Genomic DNA, 19,959 nt, shown 5'->3' with positions numbered 1-19,959 from the left:
ACAACTGTAAACCTACCAAGACAAGGCCATCCACCTAAACTTACAGGCTGAACAAGGAGAGCGCTGATCAGAAATGCAGTCAAGAGGCCCATGGTGACTCTGGACGAGCAGCAGAGATCTACAGCTCAGGTGGGAGACTCTGTCCATAGGACAACTATTAGTCATGCACTGTACAAAGTTGGCCTTTATGGAAGAGTTGCTAGAAGAAAGGCATTGTTAACAGAAAGCATAAGAAGTCCCGTTTGCAGTTTGCCACAAGCCATGTGGGGGACACAGCAACCATGTGTAAGAAGGTGCTCTGGTCAGATGAGACCAAAATGGAACTTTTTGGCCAAAATGCAAAACGCTATGTGTTCCGGAAAACTAACACTGCATATCACTCTGAACACTCCATCTCCACTGTCAAATATGGTGGTGACAGCATCATGCTCAGGGGGTGCATCTCTTCAGCAGGGACAGGGAAGCTAGTCAGAGTTGATGGAAAGATGGATGGAGCCAAATACAGGGCAAACTTGGAAGAAAACCTCTTGGAGTCTGCAAAAGACTTGAGACTGGGGTGGAGGTTCACCTTCCAGCAGGACAATGACCCTAAACATAAAGCCAGGGCAACAATGGAATGGTTTAAAACAAAACATATCTATGTGTTAGAATGGCCCAGTCAAAGTCCAGATCTAAATCCAATCGAGAATCTGTGGCCAGATCTGAAAAATGCTGTTCACAAAAGCTGTCCATCTAATCTGACTGAGCTGGAGCTGTTTTGCAAAGAAGAATGGGCAAGGATTTCAGTCACTAGATGTGCAAAGCTGGTAGAGACATACCCTAAAAGACTGGCAGCTGTAATTGCAGCAAAAGGTGGTACTACAAAGTATTGACTCAGGGGGCCGAATAATTACGCACACCCCACTTTGCAGTTATTGATTTTGTAAAAAATGTGATTTTCGTTCCACTTCTCACGTGTACACCACTTTGTATTGGTCTTTCATGTGGAATTCCAATAAAATTGATGCATGTTTGTGGCAGTAATGTGACAAAATGTGGAAAACTTCAAGGGGCTGATTACTTTTGCAAGCCACTGTATATATAATTTATATACCCCACATATAAACCCCATCACCAGCGAGAGGTTACCATGGCTACCCAGAGTGGTCACGTGCCAAAGCTTTCCATCAGGAGGGGGTGCTTTCATCAGACCAGTAAATCACAGCCACCCTCTGCTTTTTTTTCTAACTGGTGCTGATGGTCTCGCAGGCGGGTCCACGACACTGTCATTGGGCCAATCACTGCGCTCTGTTAGTGGCAGTTCTATCTGATAGGCTCTAGTTAACAAAAGGAACAGGGGGGGAGGGGGTGGCTGGGGGGAGCTGCAATTAGTCTGGCAACAGCACCCCTGCCTGATTGGCCGCATGGTGATGGCCATGGAGATCTCTTGCCGGTGGTGGGGTTTGACCATAGCATACCTCCATAAGAGGCATATATCGACACCTCAACTGCTTATGATCATATTATCATAGGGAAGGGAATGCGTGGTAGCGTGTGCCAAGATGACAGGCGGGAGAGAGGAGGCGGGCGCCAGGTAGCCTATACTGTTTGTCCAAACGCCGGCCCCTAGATTTTGCCGGCTGAATCACATGATTCAGGTGACTTCATGGTAGCTCCACCCCTGCCCTTTGTGTTACGCACAGATACTGCAACAAGCACATTGTGAAGGAGAGCTTCGTCAGGGATTACAATTGTAACTGTGAAAATGCTGTGAAAATGCTTGCCATTTAGCGCATATGCATTTGCGCATGTCTCAATGCTTATGTTTCTGTTTGCGATTTTTCTCTGTGATTGTCTGCGTTTTGTCATATGCATGTTGCGCAGATGCCTTATGACAGGAAATGCATCACCAGGCCTCTTTTGCATAAAAACTCATGCATATATACAATAAAAAATGCAAAAAAAAATGCATTCAGTTTTAATACACAGAGCGCTATTTGCACACGCTTTGTGCTTTTTATGGGTCAACAGAATTGAGTTGTGTTTATTATTTCAGTAACACCCCATCTTCTTTACATTGAATCTGTAAACTGTTACTTAGGGCCCTATTAAATTGGGCTGAAAGTCAGCATTTCTACGTAGCTCTAAAAAATTCCCTACAGCTTTAAAGCTACTATCCCAGAAAAAAATTCTAGCAGAACGTGATGTTCTGCTAGAATTTTTGGTTAAACAAAGCACTTTCTCCTGCTATTCAGCTTCAAATCCGCATCCAAACTGGAGATGTCAGTATCTTTTTTACTTGTTGAACACAAATGTATCAACACTGGAATGTAAACAAACACTCTCTGAAAAGCTGTCTCTGCTTCAGGCACACACAGTGTTCAGAATAGCTCATTAGAAGATTTTCATATATAATAAAAGCAGTTCAAATAGAAAAAAATAAAATGCAATGACAGCTTTCAGGGCACGATAAACTACACTTTGGAAACTTGTAATTTGTAGACAGACAATGTTACTTGTGCACAAAAGCTGTATGAGTAATAAAAAGTAGGAAAACACATTATTGAATGTTATGTCAGTTTTTTTAAATGTAGTGCATGCCCCATTTTTGTTCCATCAGTATGCAATGAAAACAGCGCACCAAGAGACATATAACGCAGTGCAAAATGACGTCCAATTTCATAACCTACATGCGCTGCGTTAGGGGCACGTTGTGCGACTTTAACGTTGCATCAAATGCAACGTCCCACTGTGAAAGAGGCCTTAACCTCCTTGCCGGTCTAATTAATCCGGCAAGGAGGCAGCGCAGCACTTTTTAAAAAATTTTTTTTTAATTTTTTTTAAATCCATGTAGCGAGCCCAGGGCTCGCTACATGATAGCCCCTGAGCGGCGGCATCCCCCCACCCACTCCGATCGCCTTCGGTGATCAGAGTAAGCAGGAAATCCCGTTCAGAATGGGATTTCCTGCAGGGCTTCCCCGGTCGCCATGGCGACGGGGCGGGATGACGTCACCGACGTCATGGACGTCACAGGGAATCCCGATCCGCCGCCTGGCACTGATCGGCCAGGCTGCGCAGGGGTCTGAGGCGGGGGCGGCTCGGCGTGGTGGGTAGCGGCGAATCGGCGGCGAGCGGCGGCGATCGCTTACTACACGCAGCTAGCAAAGTGCTAGCTGCGTGTAGGAAAAAAAAATTATGCAAATCGGCCCAGCGGGGCCTGAGAAATCCTCCTGCGCAGGTTACCCCGAGCTGAGCTCGGGATAACCGGCAAGGAGGTTAAAGAAAAACTCTGACCAAAAATTTAACTTTATACCAATCAGTCGCTGATACTCCCTTTTACATGAGAAATCTATTCCTTTTCACAAACAGACCATCAGGGGGCGCTGTATGGCTGATATTGCGGTGAAACCCCTCCCACAAGAAAAGTTCGAACTTTTGGCAGTTTCCTGTCTGTGAACCTTTTTGCACTGTGGGAAATAGCTGTTTACAGCTGTTTCCAACTGCCAAAAACCATGCAGCAGCTACATCACCTGCCAACAGTAAAATGTTCACTGGAGTTCCTCTTTAAGGTGCGTACACGCGCACTACTAAAGAGAACTTCGCTGAGCGGATCGTTCAGAAACAGCCTTATCAGTCTGCAGACAGACTGTACACACGCACTACTGTCGGGAGAACGACCGCCCAGCGGGGGGGTCTGACGGACCCGACGTTCTCTTTAGTAGTGCGTGTGTACGCACCTATAGGGTTAACATCCTGTGTTTACCAATTGGCTCTCTGCCTTGGCAGCGATCTGACACAGCTGAGAGATATCATTACAACTTGTGATTACTCAGAGATGAAAGGTAATAAGGCTAAACTCTCTAGATACATAAAGGGTGCATTTCTCAATGCTTTCCTTCTGTCCTGTGTCAAGAGTTCAGGTCCACTTTAAAAGGGAATAAATATGGCAGCCTCCAAATAACTCTCACCTCGGGCTCACTTTAAGAACATGGAGCTGGGGCCAGGAGAGAAATCCTGGCATTCTTCTGTTATAGAGCTACATCCACCTATGGAACGGCGCCCAGCGGGTCGAGAGGTTAATAGTTTGTTTCCCTTGTAATCGTTTTATCCGTCTGTTTATTTTACTACTGTTTCTCTGTTGGCGTGTGTCATACGTGATTCATCAGCGAGGTGTGTCCCTGGCGTGTTCACAGCAGGCTGCTCAGTAATTGTAGTTTTGCGAACAGCTTAATCCCTCGCCGGGGGTCTCTGGCACAGGATCAGCCTGGCCACAAAGAGGCTCAGGAGGCTGCGAAATCTGAGAAGTCTGGATGAGTACATAGTCATGTCACTGACTGTCCTCAGAGGAACTCACACTCTAATCCTACCATAGTCCTAGTCTAATGTCCTACCGTATTATTATTATTATTATTATGTATTTATATAGCCGTGACATATTCTGCAGCACATTACAGAGTACATAGTCATGTCACTGACTGTCCTCAGAGGAGCTCATAATCCAATCCTCTCATAGTCATAGTGTAATGTCCTACTATATTATTATGTATTGATATAGCACTGACATCTTCTGCAGCACTTTACAGAGTATATAGTCATGTCACTGACTGTCCTCAGAGGATCTCACAATCTAATCCTACCATAGTCCTAGTCTAATGTTCTACCATATTATTATGTATTTATATAGCACTGGCATCTTCCTCAGCTTTGAACAGACACCACTTCCTTCCAGCCCTGCTTATATACGGGGGGGGGGGAGACACCTACCTATCTAACATATATTGCGTGGACCTACCTATCTAACTTATACTGTGGGCACCTACCTACCTACCTAACATATAATGCAGGCACCTACCTATCTAACCTATACTGAGAGTGCTTACCTATCTAATCCATACTGGTGGCACTATACTGGCTACCTATAGTGGGGCACCTACCTATCTTACCTATACTAGTGGCATCTATGCTGGCTACCTATACTGGGGCAATTATACTGGCTACCTATACTGGGGTACCTATGCATGGCTACCTATACTGGGCGCACCTATGCCTCGCCCTGGGTGCAATTCAGCCTAGAAACTGCTCTGACCACTTCTGTCCTCACACTAGAGTTGGAGATGTGATGTCAGTCAGCAGTGACAGCAGTTTTTCTCTCCCAGCTATATACAGTGGGATGCGAAAGTTTGGGCAACCTTATTAATCGTCATGATTTTCCTGTATAAATCGTTGCTTGTTACAATAAAAAATGTCAGTTAAATATATCATTTAGGCTACTTTCACATCAAGATGTTGCGTTTTAGGGGACGTAAAGATCGCATAACGTGCCCTACGCAACACATGGTGGTGTTGAAGTTGGATGTCAGATTGAGGCACGTTATGCAGCTCTTGGTGCGCTGTTTTAGTTCTATCTATACTGATAGAACAGGCGCTCCAGGATAGTGATGGGAAGTCCGGATCTTTTCAAGGATTCGGATTATTTAAATTGGAACATTGAAAAGATCCGGATCTTTGAACCGAATCATTTGAATCATTTTACTAGGGAAGCAGACTGGGGGTGAAATGACTAGCAGGACAGGACTTTCCCTGCACTGTACATTCTGTATGTTCCTGTTTCTTCCAGACAGACATCCACTGTGAACCGAATCGTTCATTGTGATGATCCGGATGATTCGACTCACAAAAAAAGATCCGGATCAAATGAACCATTCATTCATGATCTGGACAACACCACAGGTTACTCACCACAGTGCAGTGAATATTAATTAGCCATGTGGCTAGTCACTGAGCATGTGCAAGCAGTCTAACGCAGCTAAAGCCCATTATAACGCACAGCATGCTGCACTTTCCCAGAACGTGTAGCGTTACAATGTAACGCAACGTGGGCACTGTGAACAGCCCATTGATTTTTCATTACTGTGCGGTGGGCTGCGTTACTGGCTGTTCTAACCTGCCACTGTGAAAGCAGCCTTAGGAGACACACACAGTGACATTTGAGAAGTGAAATGAAGTTTATTGGATTTACAAAAAGTGCACAATAATTGTTTAAACAAAATTTAGGCAGGTGCAAAAATTTGGGCACCACAAAAAAGAAATGAAATCAATATTTAGTAGATCCTCCTTTTGCAGAAATTACAGCCTCTTAACGCTTCCTGTAGGTTCCAATGAGAGTCTGGATTCTAATAGAAGGTGTTTTGGACCATTCCTCTTTACAAACATCTCTAGTTCATTCAGGTTTGATGGCTTCCGAGCATGGACAGCTCTCTTTAACCTCCCCGGCGTTCTATTGAGATCGCCAGGGAGGCTGCGGGAGGGTTTTTTTTTAATTAAAAAAAAACTATTTCATGCAGCCAACTGAAAGTTGGCTGCATGAAAGCCCACTAGAGGGCGCTCCGGAGGCGTTCTTCCGATCGCCTCCGGCGCCCAGAATAAACAAGGAAGGCCGCAATGAGCGGCCTTCCTTGTTTTGCTTAGATCGTCGCCATAGCGACGAGCGGAGTGACGTCATGGACGTCAGCCGACGTCCTGACGTCAGCCGCCTCCGATCCAGCCCTTAGCGCTGGCCGGAACTTTTTGTTCCAGCTACGCTGGGCTCAGGCGGCTGGGGGGACCCTCTTTCGCCGCTGCTCGCGGCGGATCGCCGCAGAACGGCGGCGATCAGGCAGCACACGCGGCTGGCAAAGTGCCGGCTGCGTGTGCTGCTTTTTATTTGAAGAAAATCGGCCCAGCAGCAGAGCAGCGGCGATCAGGCAGCACACGCGGCTGGCAAAGTGCCGGCTGCGTGTGCTGCTTTTTATTTGAAGAAAATCGGCCCAGCAGGGCCTGAGCGGCAGCCTCCGGCGGTGATGGACGAGCTGAGCTCGTCCATACCGCTCAGGAGGTTAACTCACACCACAGATATTCAATTATATTCAGGTCTGGGGACTGAGATGGCCATTCCAGAACATTGTACTTGTTCCGCTGCATGAATGCCTTAGTGGATTTTGAGCAGTGTTTAGGGTCGTTGTCTTGTTGAAAGATCCAGCCCCGGCGCAGCTTCAGCTTTGTCATTGATTCCTGGACATTGGTCTCCAGAATCTGCTGATACTGAGTGGAATCCATGCGTCCCTCATCTTTGACAAGATTCCTAGTCCCAGCACTGGCCACACAGCCCCACAGCATGATGGAACCTCCACCATATTTTACTGTAGGTAGCAGGTGTTTTTCTTGGAATGCTCTGTTCTTTTTCCTTCATACATAACGCCCCTTGTTAAGCCCAAATAATTAAATTTTAGTTTCATCAGTCCACAGCACCTTATTCCAAAATGAAGCTGGCTTGTACAAATGTGCTTTAGCATACCTCAAGCGGCTCTGTTTGTGCTGTGGGCGGAGAAAAGGCTTCCTCTGCATCACTCTCACATACAGCATCTCCTTGTGTAAAGTGTGCTGAATGGTTGAATGATGCACAGTGACTCCGTGAATGCCGTACAGTCTGTTGTCTCCCGGGTGCTTGGGTTCGGCATGTAGCAGAAAGAATTGACAGATTATTGGGTGGGGCTGGGGAAGACCCGACTGTCATGGTACACATTGGTACCAATGACAATGTTAGTAGGAGATGGAAGGTCCTTAAAAATGATTTTCAGGTACTTGGAGATAAACTTAAAGCAAGGACCTCCAAGGTGGTGTTTTCTGAAATACTGCCAGTGCCACGTGCTACATCTGAGAGACAGAGGGAGCTTAGGGAGTTAAATAAGTGGCTGAGAAATTGGTGTAGGAAGGAAGGGTTTGGGTTCCTGGAGAACTGGGCAGACTTTGCAGTCGACTACAGGTTCTACAGCAGGGATGGGCTGCACCTTAATGGGGATGGTGCAGCTGCATTGGGGGAGAAGATGGCTAAACGGTTGGAGGAGATTTTAAACTAGGATCTGGGGTAGGCGGGAGGATAAAGTCTCAATACGTAGACCAGATAAGGTACAGTGGGAGCCTAACATTAGGGGGGGGGGGGGGGGGGGGTGGAGAGGGGGGTGGGGACAGTGTAAAGATTAAGGAGGTTGGTAAAACTTAAAGTAGCCCATTTCATGTAACCAAAACTTGAAAATGTGGTGGTAAAAATATAAAGTGCATGGTAACCAATGCTCGGAGCCTTGCAAATAAAATAGACGAACTAGAGTTCATTCTGAATGACAAAGGCTATGACATTGTGGGAATAACCGAGACATGGATGGATGAAAGCCATGACTGGATAGCTAATTTAGAGGGATACAATGTGTTTAGGAGGGATAGAACAGGAAAAAAAGGTGGAGGGGTTTGTCTCTTGTTAAGAATTCTTTTACAGCTGTCCTGAACGATGAGCTGGAGGAAGATTGCGAAGATGTGGAGTCCGTTTGGGTAAATATTCATGGTGGAAATAAAAGTTGCCAATTCCTTATTGGGGTATGCTACAGACCACCTGTTATTGATGAAGCTGCAGAACTGCGATTACTACAGCAGATTGAAAAAGCTGCAAGTAAAAATGAGGTCATAATTATGGGCGACTTCAACTTTCCAGACATTGACTGAGGTATTGAGGCTACCCATTCTGGTAAAAGCAGCAGATTTCTGGCAGCACTACAGGACAATTGCCTGACTCAAATGGTAACGGAACCAACTAGGGGGAATGCATTGCTGGATCTGATCATTTCTAATAGACCAGATAATGTATCAAATGTGCAGGTTCAAGAACATTTGGGAAATAGTGATCACAACATGATAACGTTTGATCTGGGGACTGATAGGCCACGGGGCAGCGGGACCACTAAAACTATAAATTTTAGAAAAGCAAAGTTCAATCAACTCAGGCAGGCACTAAGTTTGGTGAACTGGGATAATGTACTACAAGGGGAGGACACTGAAGGGAAATGGCAAGCTTTTAAACGTATTCTCAATCAATATTGTAGTATGTATATCCCATATGGAAACAAAATGTCTAGGAATAAAAAAAGGCCTCTATGGATGAATACAAAGGTTTGAGATAAACTGAAGGGGAAAAAGAATGCCTATAAGGTCCTAAAACAGGAGGGGACCGAGGCTGCACTAAGCAATTATAAGGAGTGCAATAAAAGTAGTAAAAAAGAAACTTGGCTGGCAAAGATTGAAGCTGAAAATCAAATCACTAGGGATATCAAATCTAACCCAAAGAAGTTTTACAAGTACTCAACTCTAAAAGAAAAAAAAAAAAAAAGTCGATTGGATTGGACTCCTAAAGGGTGAGGGTGGGAACTCAATGGTGGATGACTGTAAGGATTCCTCCTGTGGCGTGTTCTGTCCCTTGCGGTGGAGCCGCAAATGGACAGTTCTGGCTTGTCAGCCTGCATTCGGTTGTGCATTCACAATGAGTCACATTGTCATTTGCAATTGCTCTGCAGTTCTGGGCAGCTCAGAATGCTGTCATCATTCCACCAATGGCTTACTACAGCGGAGCTGCAGCCAGATGGCCCTGGATTTCCTGCTTGCATGTTGTTACATAGTACTGCATGCATTTGTTATCATAGTCTTTCAGCTAGCAAATGGCAATCAAGCCAGCTCTGGAGTGAATGATTACCATTCAGCTGTGTGGAGAGTTGCATGCTTGCATCCATTGGCTGATGCCAGCATAAAAGTCTGCCTACCCTTTTAGACCTCACCCATCATAGTTTCAGCTCTGTTTAAGCTGTTACTGGGTCATTTGATACTGTGAAATATGTTCCTTGTCTTGTTACTTTCTAGTTCAGTTATCTTGTGGAGCTACGATTATATATTTCCCACGGGGACATATATACGTACTCCTTCTAGTGCAGAGAATTTGTATTGCTTGTATTGCCTAGTTAGTTCGCTGTATTGCTCCAGTCCAGATCTAGCTAGTGTCCTTGCTTATGTTATATATTGGTTCACCACCAATATATACATATTCTAGTCAGCGTTTGTTATTTTCCTTGTATTTGTGTTACGGGGTTATATCAGTGCCGCTGATATATACGTACTCAAACTGTTGATATCCTGAGTCAGTTTAGCACGTTTCGGTAGGTTGCGCTTAGCGTGATCACCCGTGCTTAGCTAGCATAGTCCTTTCCTTGCGAGGTAGCCATTGATGCGGTTGCTATTGGCTACCTCACTCCAGTCTGTCTAGTATCTATCTGAATGTTTGCTATCGCAAGAGCAGTGCAACATCGCACTGCGCTGCCATTGCGTCTTATCAGAAGCCCAGAGCTGCATTTGCTCTGGGCAGCCCGTGTAGCCTCTTCCATTATCCAGCTCTTAGCCTTGTTGTGCTAGGTGGTCAGAAAGTATGACCCACTCAGCATTACAATGACCAAGGTAAGGCAGAGTTATTAAATGCTTTCTTTGCTTCTGTCTTCACAAGGGAAACATCACTGTTGCAAATTACAGATGCAGAAGAGTCTCAATCTTCCAACTGTAATATTAAATACTTAATGCAGGAAGAAGTGAAGGCAAGGCTAAATAAATTTAAAAATAGACAAGGCACCTGGCCCGGATGGCATGCATCCTCGGGTCCTAAGGGAATTAAGTTCAGTTATAGATAAACCCCTATATCTTATCTTTTGTGACTCTTTCAACTGGCAGAGTCCCAGTGGATTGGCGTACAGCCCACGTTTTCCCATTATTTAAGAAGGGCAAAAAATCAGATCCAGGAAATTTGTAGACCTGTAAGCTTAACATCAGTTGTATGCAAACTATTTGAGGGGTTACTAAAAGATACTATACATGAATTCATAGTAGCAAATAATCTTATTTCTCAGCATCAACATGGGTTTACTAAAGACAGGTCCTGTTAGACTAACATGCTCAGCTTTTATGAGGTAGTGAACGCTAATGTGGATATTTGGAAGGCTGTAGATGTGATATACTTGGACTTTGTAAAGGTCTTCGACACTGTTCCACACGAAAGTCTGCTGCAAAAGTTGAGGATGCAAGGACTGGGGAAGAGTCTGTGTGCATGGATAGGGAACTGGCTAATGGACAGGAAACAAAGAGTTGTGGTCAATGGATCGTACTCAAAATGGGGGACTGTTAGCAGTGGGGTCCCTCAGGGGTCTGTACTGGGTCCAGTGCTCTTCAATTTATGTATTAATGACCTAGTAGATGCAGTTGTAAGGCGCCCTGAATGTGGCGATCAGACTGCAGTGGCACTTTGTTTGGCCTGAGGAAGTGGGCTAGATCCCACGAAACGCGTTGCCTGTTTTTAATAAACATTTCTGCGCAAAGTGAGTTGTTGTCTATGAGGTAAGCCACCTCAACCTTTTAGTGTTTTTAACTTTTTTATACTCCACTGGGCGCCTCTTTACTCCATTCTGTGTCATACTGACCCCCCCCCCCCCCCCCCCCGTTCCAGTGAGGGGAGTCCCATGCACCATACTTGAAGTGGAATCCACACCACATCATAGTTTTAGAGTGCATGAGGTTCTTTACCAAGAGAGCGACCGCCTCCAGGATCACTGGCTTACCTGAGTGGAGTCAGGTATAAGACACTCCACCTGCTTGAAGTGGTCGGTTGCCCCATGTGCAACCCACCTTTTGTGAGTATTCCCTTTTCAAACACTTATCCATCTACCTGTGGCATACTGCACAATTTGGGCTCCAGTTGTCTTTGTGTTTTTTCCCAGTACCCTATATGGGCACATAAATGGCAGATGAAATTCAATGTTGAAAAATGTCATGCATTTTGATCATACCAATGGTTTAGCACCATACAAAATAAATGGGATACAGTTGGGGACATCAAACTTGGAGAAGGACTTAGGAGTACTCATCGACAACAAGTTAAATAATCGTACTCAATGCCAAGCCACTGCAGCTAAAGCTAACAAAATTTTGGGATGCATTAAAAGGGAAATAAAAACTCGAGATGCTAGCATAATATTGCGCCTGTTTAACTCTCTAGTAAGGCCACATCTGGAATATGAAATTGTTTTGGGCACCACATTACAGGAAAGATATTTCAGTTTTAGAGCAGGTGCAGAGACGAGCAACAAAATTGATACGTGGGATGGAAGGTCTCACTTACCAAGAAAGGTTAGATAAACTGGGTCTATTTAGTCTAGAGAAAAGACGCCTTAGAGGGAATCTAATTAACATGTATAAATACATCAGAGGGCAGTATAAAAGCTTGGCGGATGAGATTTTTGTCCCTAGGCCTTCTCAAAAGACTAGAGGACATGATCTGCGCATGTAAGAAAAACGTTTTAGCCATTTATTTAGGAAAGGGTTCTTTACAGTAAGAGTGATTAAGATGTGGAGTGCATTACCACAGGAAGTAGTTATGGCAAATTCTATACCTGCATTTAAAGGGGGCTTAGATGCTTTCCTTGCGTTGAAAGACATCCATGGCTACAATTACTAGGTAATGTCCAATGATGTTGATCCAGGAATTTTATCTGATTGCCATCTGGAGTCGGGAAGGAATTTTTTCCCTTTTGGAGCTAATTGGACCATGCCTTGTAAGGGTTTTTCGCCTTCCTCTGGATCAACAGGGATATGTGAGGGAGCAGGCTGGTGTTGTACTTTGTTCTCTGGTTGAACTCTATGGACGTATGTCTTTTTTTAACTCAAGCAACTATGTAACTATATGACTCCATCTGCAGAAAGATGATGTTGTAGGTCTTTGGTGCTGGTCTGTTGGTTGACTCTGACTGTTCTCGTCATTCATCGCTTCTGTTTTTCCGAGATTTTACTTGATCTGCCACTTCGAGCCTTAACTTGAACTGAGGCTGTAGTCTTTAATTTCCTCAGTATGATCCTAACTGTGGAAATAGACAGCTGAAATCTCTGAGACAGCTTTCTGTATCCTTCCCCTAATCCATGATGGTGAACAATCTTTGTCTTCAGGTCATTTGAGAGTTGTTTTGAGACCCCCATGTTGCTACTCTTCAGAGAAAATTAAGAGGAGGGACACTTACAATTGACCTCCTTAAATACTCTTTCTCATAATTGGATTCACCTGTGCATGTAGGTCAGGGGTCACTGAGCTTACCAAGCCAATTTGCATTCCAATAATTAGTTCTAAAGGTTTTGGAATCAATAAAATGACAACCGTGCCCAAATGTATGCACCTGCCTAATTTTATTTAAACAATTACTGCACACTTTCTGTAAATCCAATAAACTTCATTTCACTTCTCAAATATCACTGTGTGTGTCTCCTATATGATATATTTAAGTGACATTTTTATCGTAACAGCCAACGATTTATACAGGAAAATCATGACGATTAACAAGGTTGCCCAAACTTTCGCATCCCACTGTATATTTACTGAGGAGAGGAAAGCAATTCCTGTTCATGTCGTTCAGTTCCTGTTCAGTGATCTGTGCAGGGCTATCAAGGATAAGAGTACTTAGAAACAATTCAGTTCTGAACTTGATCTGTTATGCATTTGAATCCATTACTGATTCTTTCCTTCGTAAAATACAGTATGTCAGCATGTAATGGAGTGTGTTTGTACATTTTACACAATTGTATGTGGAAGCTGGGTTGTAGATGAAAGTGGCTCGGTAGAAGGTTAAAGTGGTTCTGAACTCTTGCACAGGACAGAAGGAAAACCTAAGGAATTGCACCCTGTATGTATTTAGAGAGTTCAGCCTGTTTAATCCCCCCCTCATTTGTGTCTAATCACAAGTTGTAATTTGATCTCTCCCCTGTGTCACATGACTGCCACGGCAGAGATGGCAGATAAGCTCATTTGAAAGCACAGGATGTTAACAATATGTCTGCCTCCATGAATCAGGAAGTAGAAACTTCGCAGATTTATTTTAGGATTTGTATCAGCCGTAACAAGAAATTTTTTTTTAGTTTTTTTTTTTTTAAAGGTTATTATGCTGTTTTGTATCTTTTAGAGCAGAGAGGAGTTCTGAGTACAGGTTAGGCCTGAACGATTTTAGGAAAAAATTGAATTGAGCGATTTCTGTCCAAAATTACGATTTCGATTCGATTCACGATTTCCTTAAAATCAAGCTTTGTTCCCCCCCTTTGTGCCTGTCTGTTCCCCCTCTGTCCCCGTCTCTCATTGTGCCCCCTTTGCCTCTTCATGCCTCCTCTGGGTCTCTCTCTTGCCTCCTTTGTGTCTCTGTGCCCATGCTGTCTTTCTCTGTGCCTCCTCTGTCCCCCAAGTTGCATCAGTTCTGGACATAGCTTGAAGAGCGAGTCCAGCGATGCCTGGCTATCCACTTTTCCTCCTGCAGGCTCTAATGCACGGCATACTTCCTGTATATCATGTGACATACAGGACCCCGAAGTTTTGCCAAGCACAAGAGGCGGCAGAGGACGATAGAGGATGGAAGGTATGTCCAACGCTGCGGGCACTGGGACTTTGGGAAAGTTTGAAGGCGCTTCTTCAAACTTCCTCATGTGGAAATGACGTGATCGCGATATTCGCCGCTCTGACGATTCTGAAATTGTGATCTTGGTGATCGCGATTTCGATTTAAATTCGATTTATCTTTCAGGCCTAGTACAGGTCCACTTTTAAAGTGAATCTGAACCGAATAAAATGATTTAAAATAAACATATGATGTACCTGCAAATGAATATTACATACTTACCTCGCTGTCACTCCCAGAAGCTCACCGTTTTCTTCTTACAATTCCTTCTAGTTCTGACAATATTTTGTCAGAACTAAAATATATCAGTTGCTGTCAGTTATAACTGAAAGGTCAATTGATGAGCAAGGTAATGTCCATGTTTTCCCTATGGCTCAAGTGGATGATAGTTTAACAGTGTGACGGCAGACTTGGCATAAGAGCATGCTTTCATTCTGAGGACATAAGGAGGACGCCTGTGACACAAAGCTATGATACTGGAAATGTTTGCTGATGGTGTAACAGGCTTTGTGTTATATTCTCATCTTAAGCTCTGTACAAACACCAGATCGTCGCCACCCCGAAACAAGTGTTTTATAATCCATAACGGCAGAGGATGCTTTTCCTGCTGTCACTTAGTGCCGGGGAGGGGGATCCTGCTTGTCCCCCCTTCAACTCCACCCCTTTCTATAGGACAGGTGGAAAGGTGGCTAATAACAATTTAATTTTTAGCGACAAATCATTCAAGTGATTCGATAATTCTGATTGGAAGTGAAATATCATAATACAACATTCACTACACCGGCGGTGCCCGTTAGGTAGATTGCGATCTCATCTACCAGTAGATCACAAGGACTTCATGGTAAATTCCGACTGCACTACATTTTCCATTCTGTGTATAGAATTGTGCTCCTAAAATTGCACATAGGTAGATCATTTTGAGTTGCTAATTTTTTTTAACTAGCTCACAAGCCGAAAAAGTGTGGGCACCTCTGCACTACACCATCAACAAGCCAATACTTGCCTCCTATCTATCACAACCAACAAGAAAATCTAAATTTTGGTTAGACGAAAATCCAATCGGACGACTGTATTTATAATTGTTCATAATCGATTGTGCCCATGAATGGAGATTATTTACAACCAATCCAATCACATCCAATCAGAATTATCTGATTGTTTGGCTTTTCGCTTGAAATTGGACCGTTAGTGGCCACCTTAAAGAGAACCTCAACTGAAAATAAAAAGTCAAAATAACCATACACAGGTCATACTTACCTCCTGTGTGGTCTACTCCTCACTCTCTTTCTCCTCTCCTGCGTCACAATTGTCCACTGTGATCAATGGAATTCCCCGTCCTCCATTTTAAAAATGGCCATTACCCCATAACAGCCTCCTGGTCAGCACACAGTTACACTGTAACATCGCCCACTTGAGCCATAGGGAAACATGGACATTACCTTGCACATTCAGTTGTAACTGACAGCAACTGATATATAACTGACAGCAACTGATATATTTCAGTTCTGACAAAATCTTGTCAGAACTGGAAGGGATCACTGTAAGAAGAAAATGGTGAGTTTATGAGAGAAACTGATGGCGAGGTAAGTATGTAATGTTCATTTGCAGCTACATCATTAACGTAACGCTCAGGAGGGTTTGCAGCCGAAAGTCCCCCCAGTATAATTTTTTGAGATCGGATAGCTGTAATAGCTTCAGCCAGCACTAGGCTAGCTAGCAGTGGTGGCCGGCATACCCCGATTACTTTTGAACCCCCGATCGCCGCTAAATACATTACCCAGCCTGGATCCAGCGATCGGCGCAGCCTCCCCGGACAGCTCCGCTCCTCTCTATGGGGAGGATCGAACATGACGTCATGCGCGATCCTCCCCATAGAGAGGACGGAGATGTACAGGGAGGCTGCGCGATCGCTGGATCCAGGGGGGGTAATGTATTTAGCGGTGATCGGCCGGGGGGGGGTTATCAAAAGTAATCCGGGGATGCCGGCCACCACTGCTAGCTAGCCTAGTGCTGGCTGAAGCTATTACAGCTATGCGATCTCAAAAAAATTATACTGGGGGACTCCTGGGGACAGCAGCCGGTATGCCCGACACAGTGTTGGGCATACCCCTAAGGAGGTTAAATAATTGTACACGCTTCAGGTTCAGGTGCCCGTACATTACTCATTTTGCAGCATTGATATCTGGCAGAATCGATCATAATCTGTTGCGTGTCACCGGGCGACTGTACTCCCAGATCTGATGGCATGTACATTGTCACACGTGCCATCCAGTCACTGGGTACAGGCGCCTCCTGGTGGTGATGGAGAGGAGACACGGGAAGATGCACCAGCTTCCATCAGAGGGCGATCTCTCTGATGGCTGAATCCAGGACCGCTGCTACCAGTAAGGCTAAGGGGGCAATTTCCCCAGGGCCCCGAGCCCTGCTGTACCCCCCAGGTCCCCCCCCCCCCTCCCAACTTGTGCCCCCGGGGGCCCTGCACAATTTGTTACAGCGTTGCAGGTCACCCATTGAGGTGTGCTGCTTGTCCTTGCTCCCCATTCTCCTCCCCGCTGGCTGCCTCTTCTCCATGACCCGTCGTAGGTCATTATATGATATGTGCCAGGTCACTGAGAAGAGGCAGCCAGTGGGGATGAAGATGGGGAGCATGGGCGGGGCATGGGCGGAGCAGCGCACTGGGACGAGTGAGTTGCAGAGCTGTATCTAATCATGCAGGGGCCCCGGGGGGCACAGTGGAGAATTTGTTGCAGGGGGTAGGCAGGCCCCAGGTTACCGTCGCCCCGATGCCCCATTGGTGCTTGAACCGTGCATGGTTGAATCTGGTGTATGTGCCAGACATAAGGGCTGATTCATGAAGCTGCGCTGCTAAAGCGGCACGAGCTCTCTGACCAGCACCGCGACCTAAATCCAGGGCTGCATGCTACGCACGGTTCTGAGCATAGCGTGCCTTCCTTAGTTATGCTCGTTGATTACATAGCTATAGCAGCGCAGCTTCATGAAACAGCCTCAAAGGGCCTTAGGCCCCATTCACACCTAAAACCGATTACCGCTAGCGTTTTGTGGCAGTGATTTTTCCACGATTAACGCAGAAATATCACTGGACACTGCACTCCTAAGTTTCCTCCCAGGTGATATTTTAACACCTTATCAATAAAACGTGCCTAGGCGTGCCGGTGTGTCTTGCTGGTGCCTAGGCTCCGCCCGGTGTCTTGCTGGTGCCTAGGCTCCGCCCGGTGTCTTGCTGGTGCCTAGGCTCCGCCCGGTGTCTTGCTGGTGCCTAGGCTCCGCCCGGTGTCTTGCTGGTGCCTAGGCTCCGCTCGGTGTCTTGCTGGTGCCTAGGCTCCGCCTGGTGTCTTGCTGGTGCCTAGGCTCCGCCCGGTATCTTGCTGGTCCCTAGGTAGTAGGCACACAGAGGAGGTGGTGGATACTGGGACTTTAGAACATGATTTTAATTATTAATGCTGACACAGGTTCTGTGTTGGTACTGGTGACGCTTGTTTCTTGTGTATTTTCCTGCTGTGTTTTTACATATTAACCTCTATGTTCTGTCCGGACAGGTCGCTCTCCGCATCCGGCCGATCAATGAGACGGAGCTGATGGACGGGGCCACCATCATCGCCCACAAAGTGGATGAACAGGTAGACCCGGCCTTATGGGGGACCCCAGACATGCATCGAATTGCCTCTCTTCATGCACAATAAACAGACAGCCCAACTGTAAACTTTTTATTGTAACAAAATGAGGCTTCTGCATGGGAGAAATGCACTTTTTTTTTAAATGTGGTCAATGCAATGAGGCAGTCACACTGACGGAGCCAGGGCCGGGCCGAGGCATAGGCTGGAGAGGCTCCAGCCTCAGGGCGCAGTGTAGGAGGGGGCGCAAAATTCATTCAGCTGTCATTCCTAATTGTGTTTGAAGGAGAAAGAAATAAGAAAAGGGGATATATGGCAGTGACTGCAAGCCAGATAACTAGATATTAGATGTTGGGGAGGTTGTGGGCCCTGTGGCGCCTCTTAGTCTAATAGCAATCAGTGTGTGACGGCTGGGGTGGGAGGGGCGCACTTTGGTGTCTCAGCCTTGGGTGCTGGAGGACCTTGTCCCGGCTCTGGATGGAGCTAAGAGTGTGTGGGCGGAGCTCTTAGTTTTGACGTGGTTCAGCAGCCGGCATCCATCTTGTTCTTACAGGGGAACTGAAGAGAGAGGTACAGTATAATAAAGGCTGCCATGTTTATTTCCTTTTAAGCAATACCAGTTGCCTGGCAGCCCTGCTGATCCTCTGCCTCTAATACTATTATTAGCCATAGCCCCTGAACAAGCATGCAGCAGATTAGGTGTTTCAGCCTTTAAAGTCAGATCTGACAAGACTAGCTGCATGCTTGTTTCTGGTGTTATTCAGATACTACTGCAGAGAAATAGACCAGCAGGGCTGCCAGGCAACTGGCATTGATTAAAAGGAAATAAATATGGCAGCCTCTGTATACCTCTCACTTCAGTTCCCCTTTAATGCAAAGATCTTTGGGAATAGCTTATATACCAGGAGGAATAGGTATCTCAGCCTCCTCTCCCTTGCCCTGCCCCAGCAACATTTCATACTGTTATTATTATGATTATTATTATTATTGTATTTACAGTATTATGGTTCATATTTAACAGGGCTGGATTTAGCAATAGGCACAGTAGGCAGAGGCATAGCGGCAGGGTAATAGGGCCAGACTAGCTCCCTTCCGATGAAATCAATACAGACCAAATCAAAACAACAAACAGATTAACGCTTTCAGGACTGGGCGGCTCTTGCACCTTAAAGTGTACCCGAGGCAGATTCAGGGGGGCATATGGGACAAACGGGCATGTTCCCCGTTCTATGCCATGCCTCTGTGTCCTCTCTGTGCTGCTCTCAGCCCTCCCTGCACCGCCCCCCAAAATCCAGACATGCAGCTTCTCGGAAACTTCGAGGAAAAGGAGCGTCCCTTGTAGGAGAGGCACAGGCATTTCTGCAAAACGCCGTCAGGAACCCGCCCTCCCTCATCTCACTGGCCCTTCGCCGCCTATAACTGAGACAGCAGAGCGAGCGGTTGCAGCGATGGATCAGCAGCAAAGACGGCGTGAGTGCGCAGCGGTGAATAGTTTGAATCTACGTCCTGTCAGAGCCGCACAGCCACCAGCAGGTCGTAGATTCCAACTATCTATGTCAGTCCGGAAGAAGGTAATGAGCTCATGAACAGCACCAGCCATGCATTGTTATGCTATTCAGGAAACCTTTGATATGTTGACTACCTGCCGACCGCTCCACGCCACTTGACGTGAACGCGGCAGCAGCCCCAGGACCACTCCACGCCGATTGGCGTGAATGGCTTGTTATGGGGCTTGCAGGAGAGTGTGCGCATCTCCGCTCTGATGACAGAGCTCCACTCCGCCTTTAGTCTTCCAGCGGCAATCGCCTATCGAAGACTGTTAGACGTAGTCTAATAACTATGTACAGCGCTGTGACACAGGAGCGATCCGCTGTGATAGGCCGACTGATGGAGAGAGGGAGGGAAAAATATTTTTAAAATGCACAATTTTATTAAAGAAAAAACAAAAACATTGTGTGCTGAGTTGTGCGGCCCTGCAGCGAGGCCTTAAAGCTGCAGTGGCCCATTTAGTAAAAAAATGGCCTAGTC

The 19,959-nt window shown here is 45.8% G+C and overlaps 1 protein-coding gene across 1 annotated transcript in view; it reads left to right on the top strand.

Moving 5' to 3' along the window:
• The window catches only part of KIF19 (kinesin family member 19), a 166,326-nt gene that overhangs the window by 5,460 nt on the left and 140,907 nt on the right, over positions 1–19,959 (top strand). The window contains exon 2 of the mRNA XM_068263807.1: positions 17,857–17,937. Within this exon, the coding sequence (XP_068119908.1) occupies positions 17,857–17,937 (81 nt within the window). The remainder of the gene's footprint in view (positions 1–17,856; positions 17,938–19,959) is intronic.

This window comes from Hyperolius riggenbachi, chromosome 12 (assembly GCF_040937935.1).
Source record: "Hyperolius riggenbachi isolate aHypRig1 chromosome 12, aHypRig1.pri, whole genome shotgun sequence".
NCBI lineage: Eukaryota > Metazoa > Chordata > Amphibia > Anura > Hyperoliidae > Hyperolius > Hyperolius riggenbachi.
Note: the sequence above shows the minus strand (reverse complement) of the source record. Positions and strands in the feature narration are given on the sequence as shown.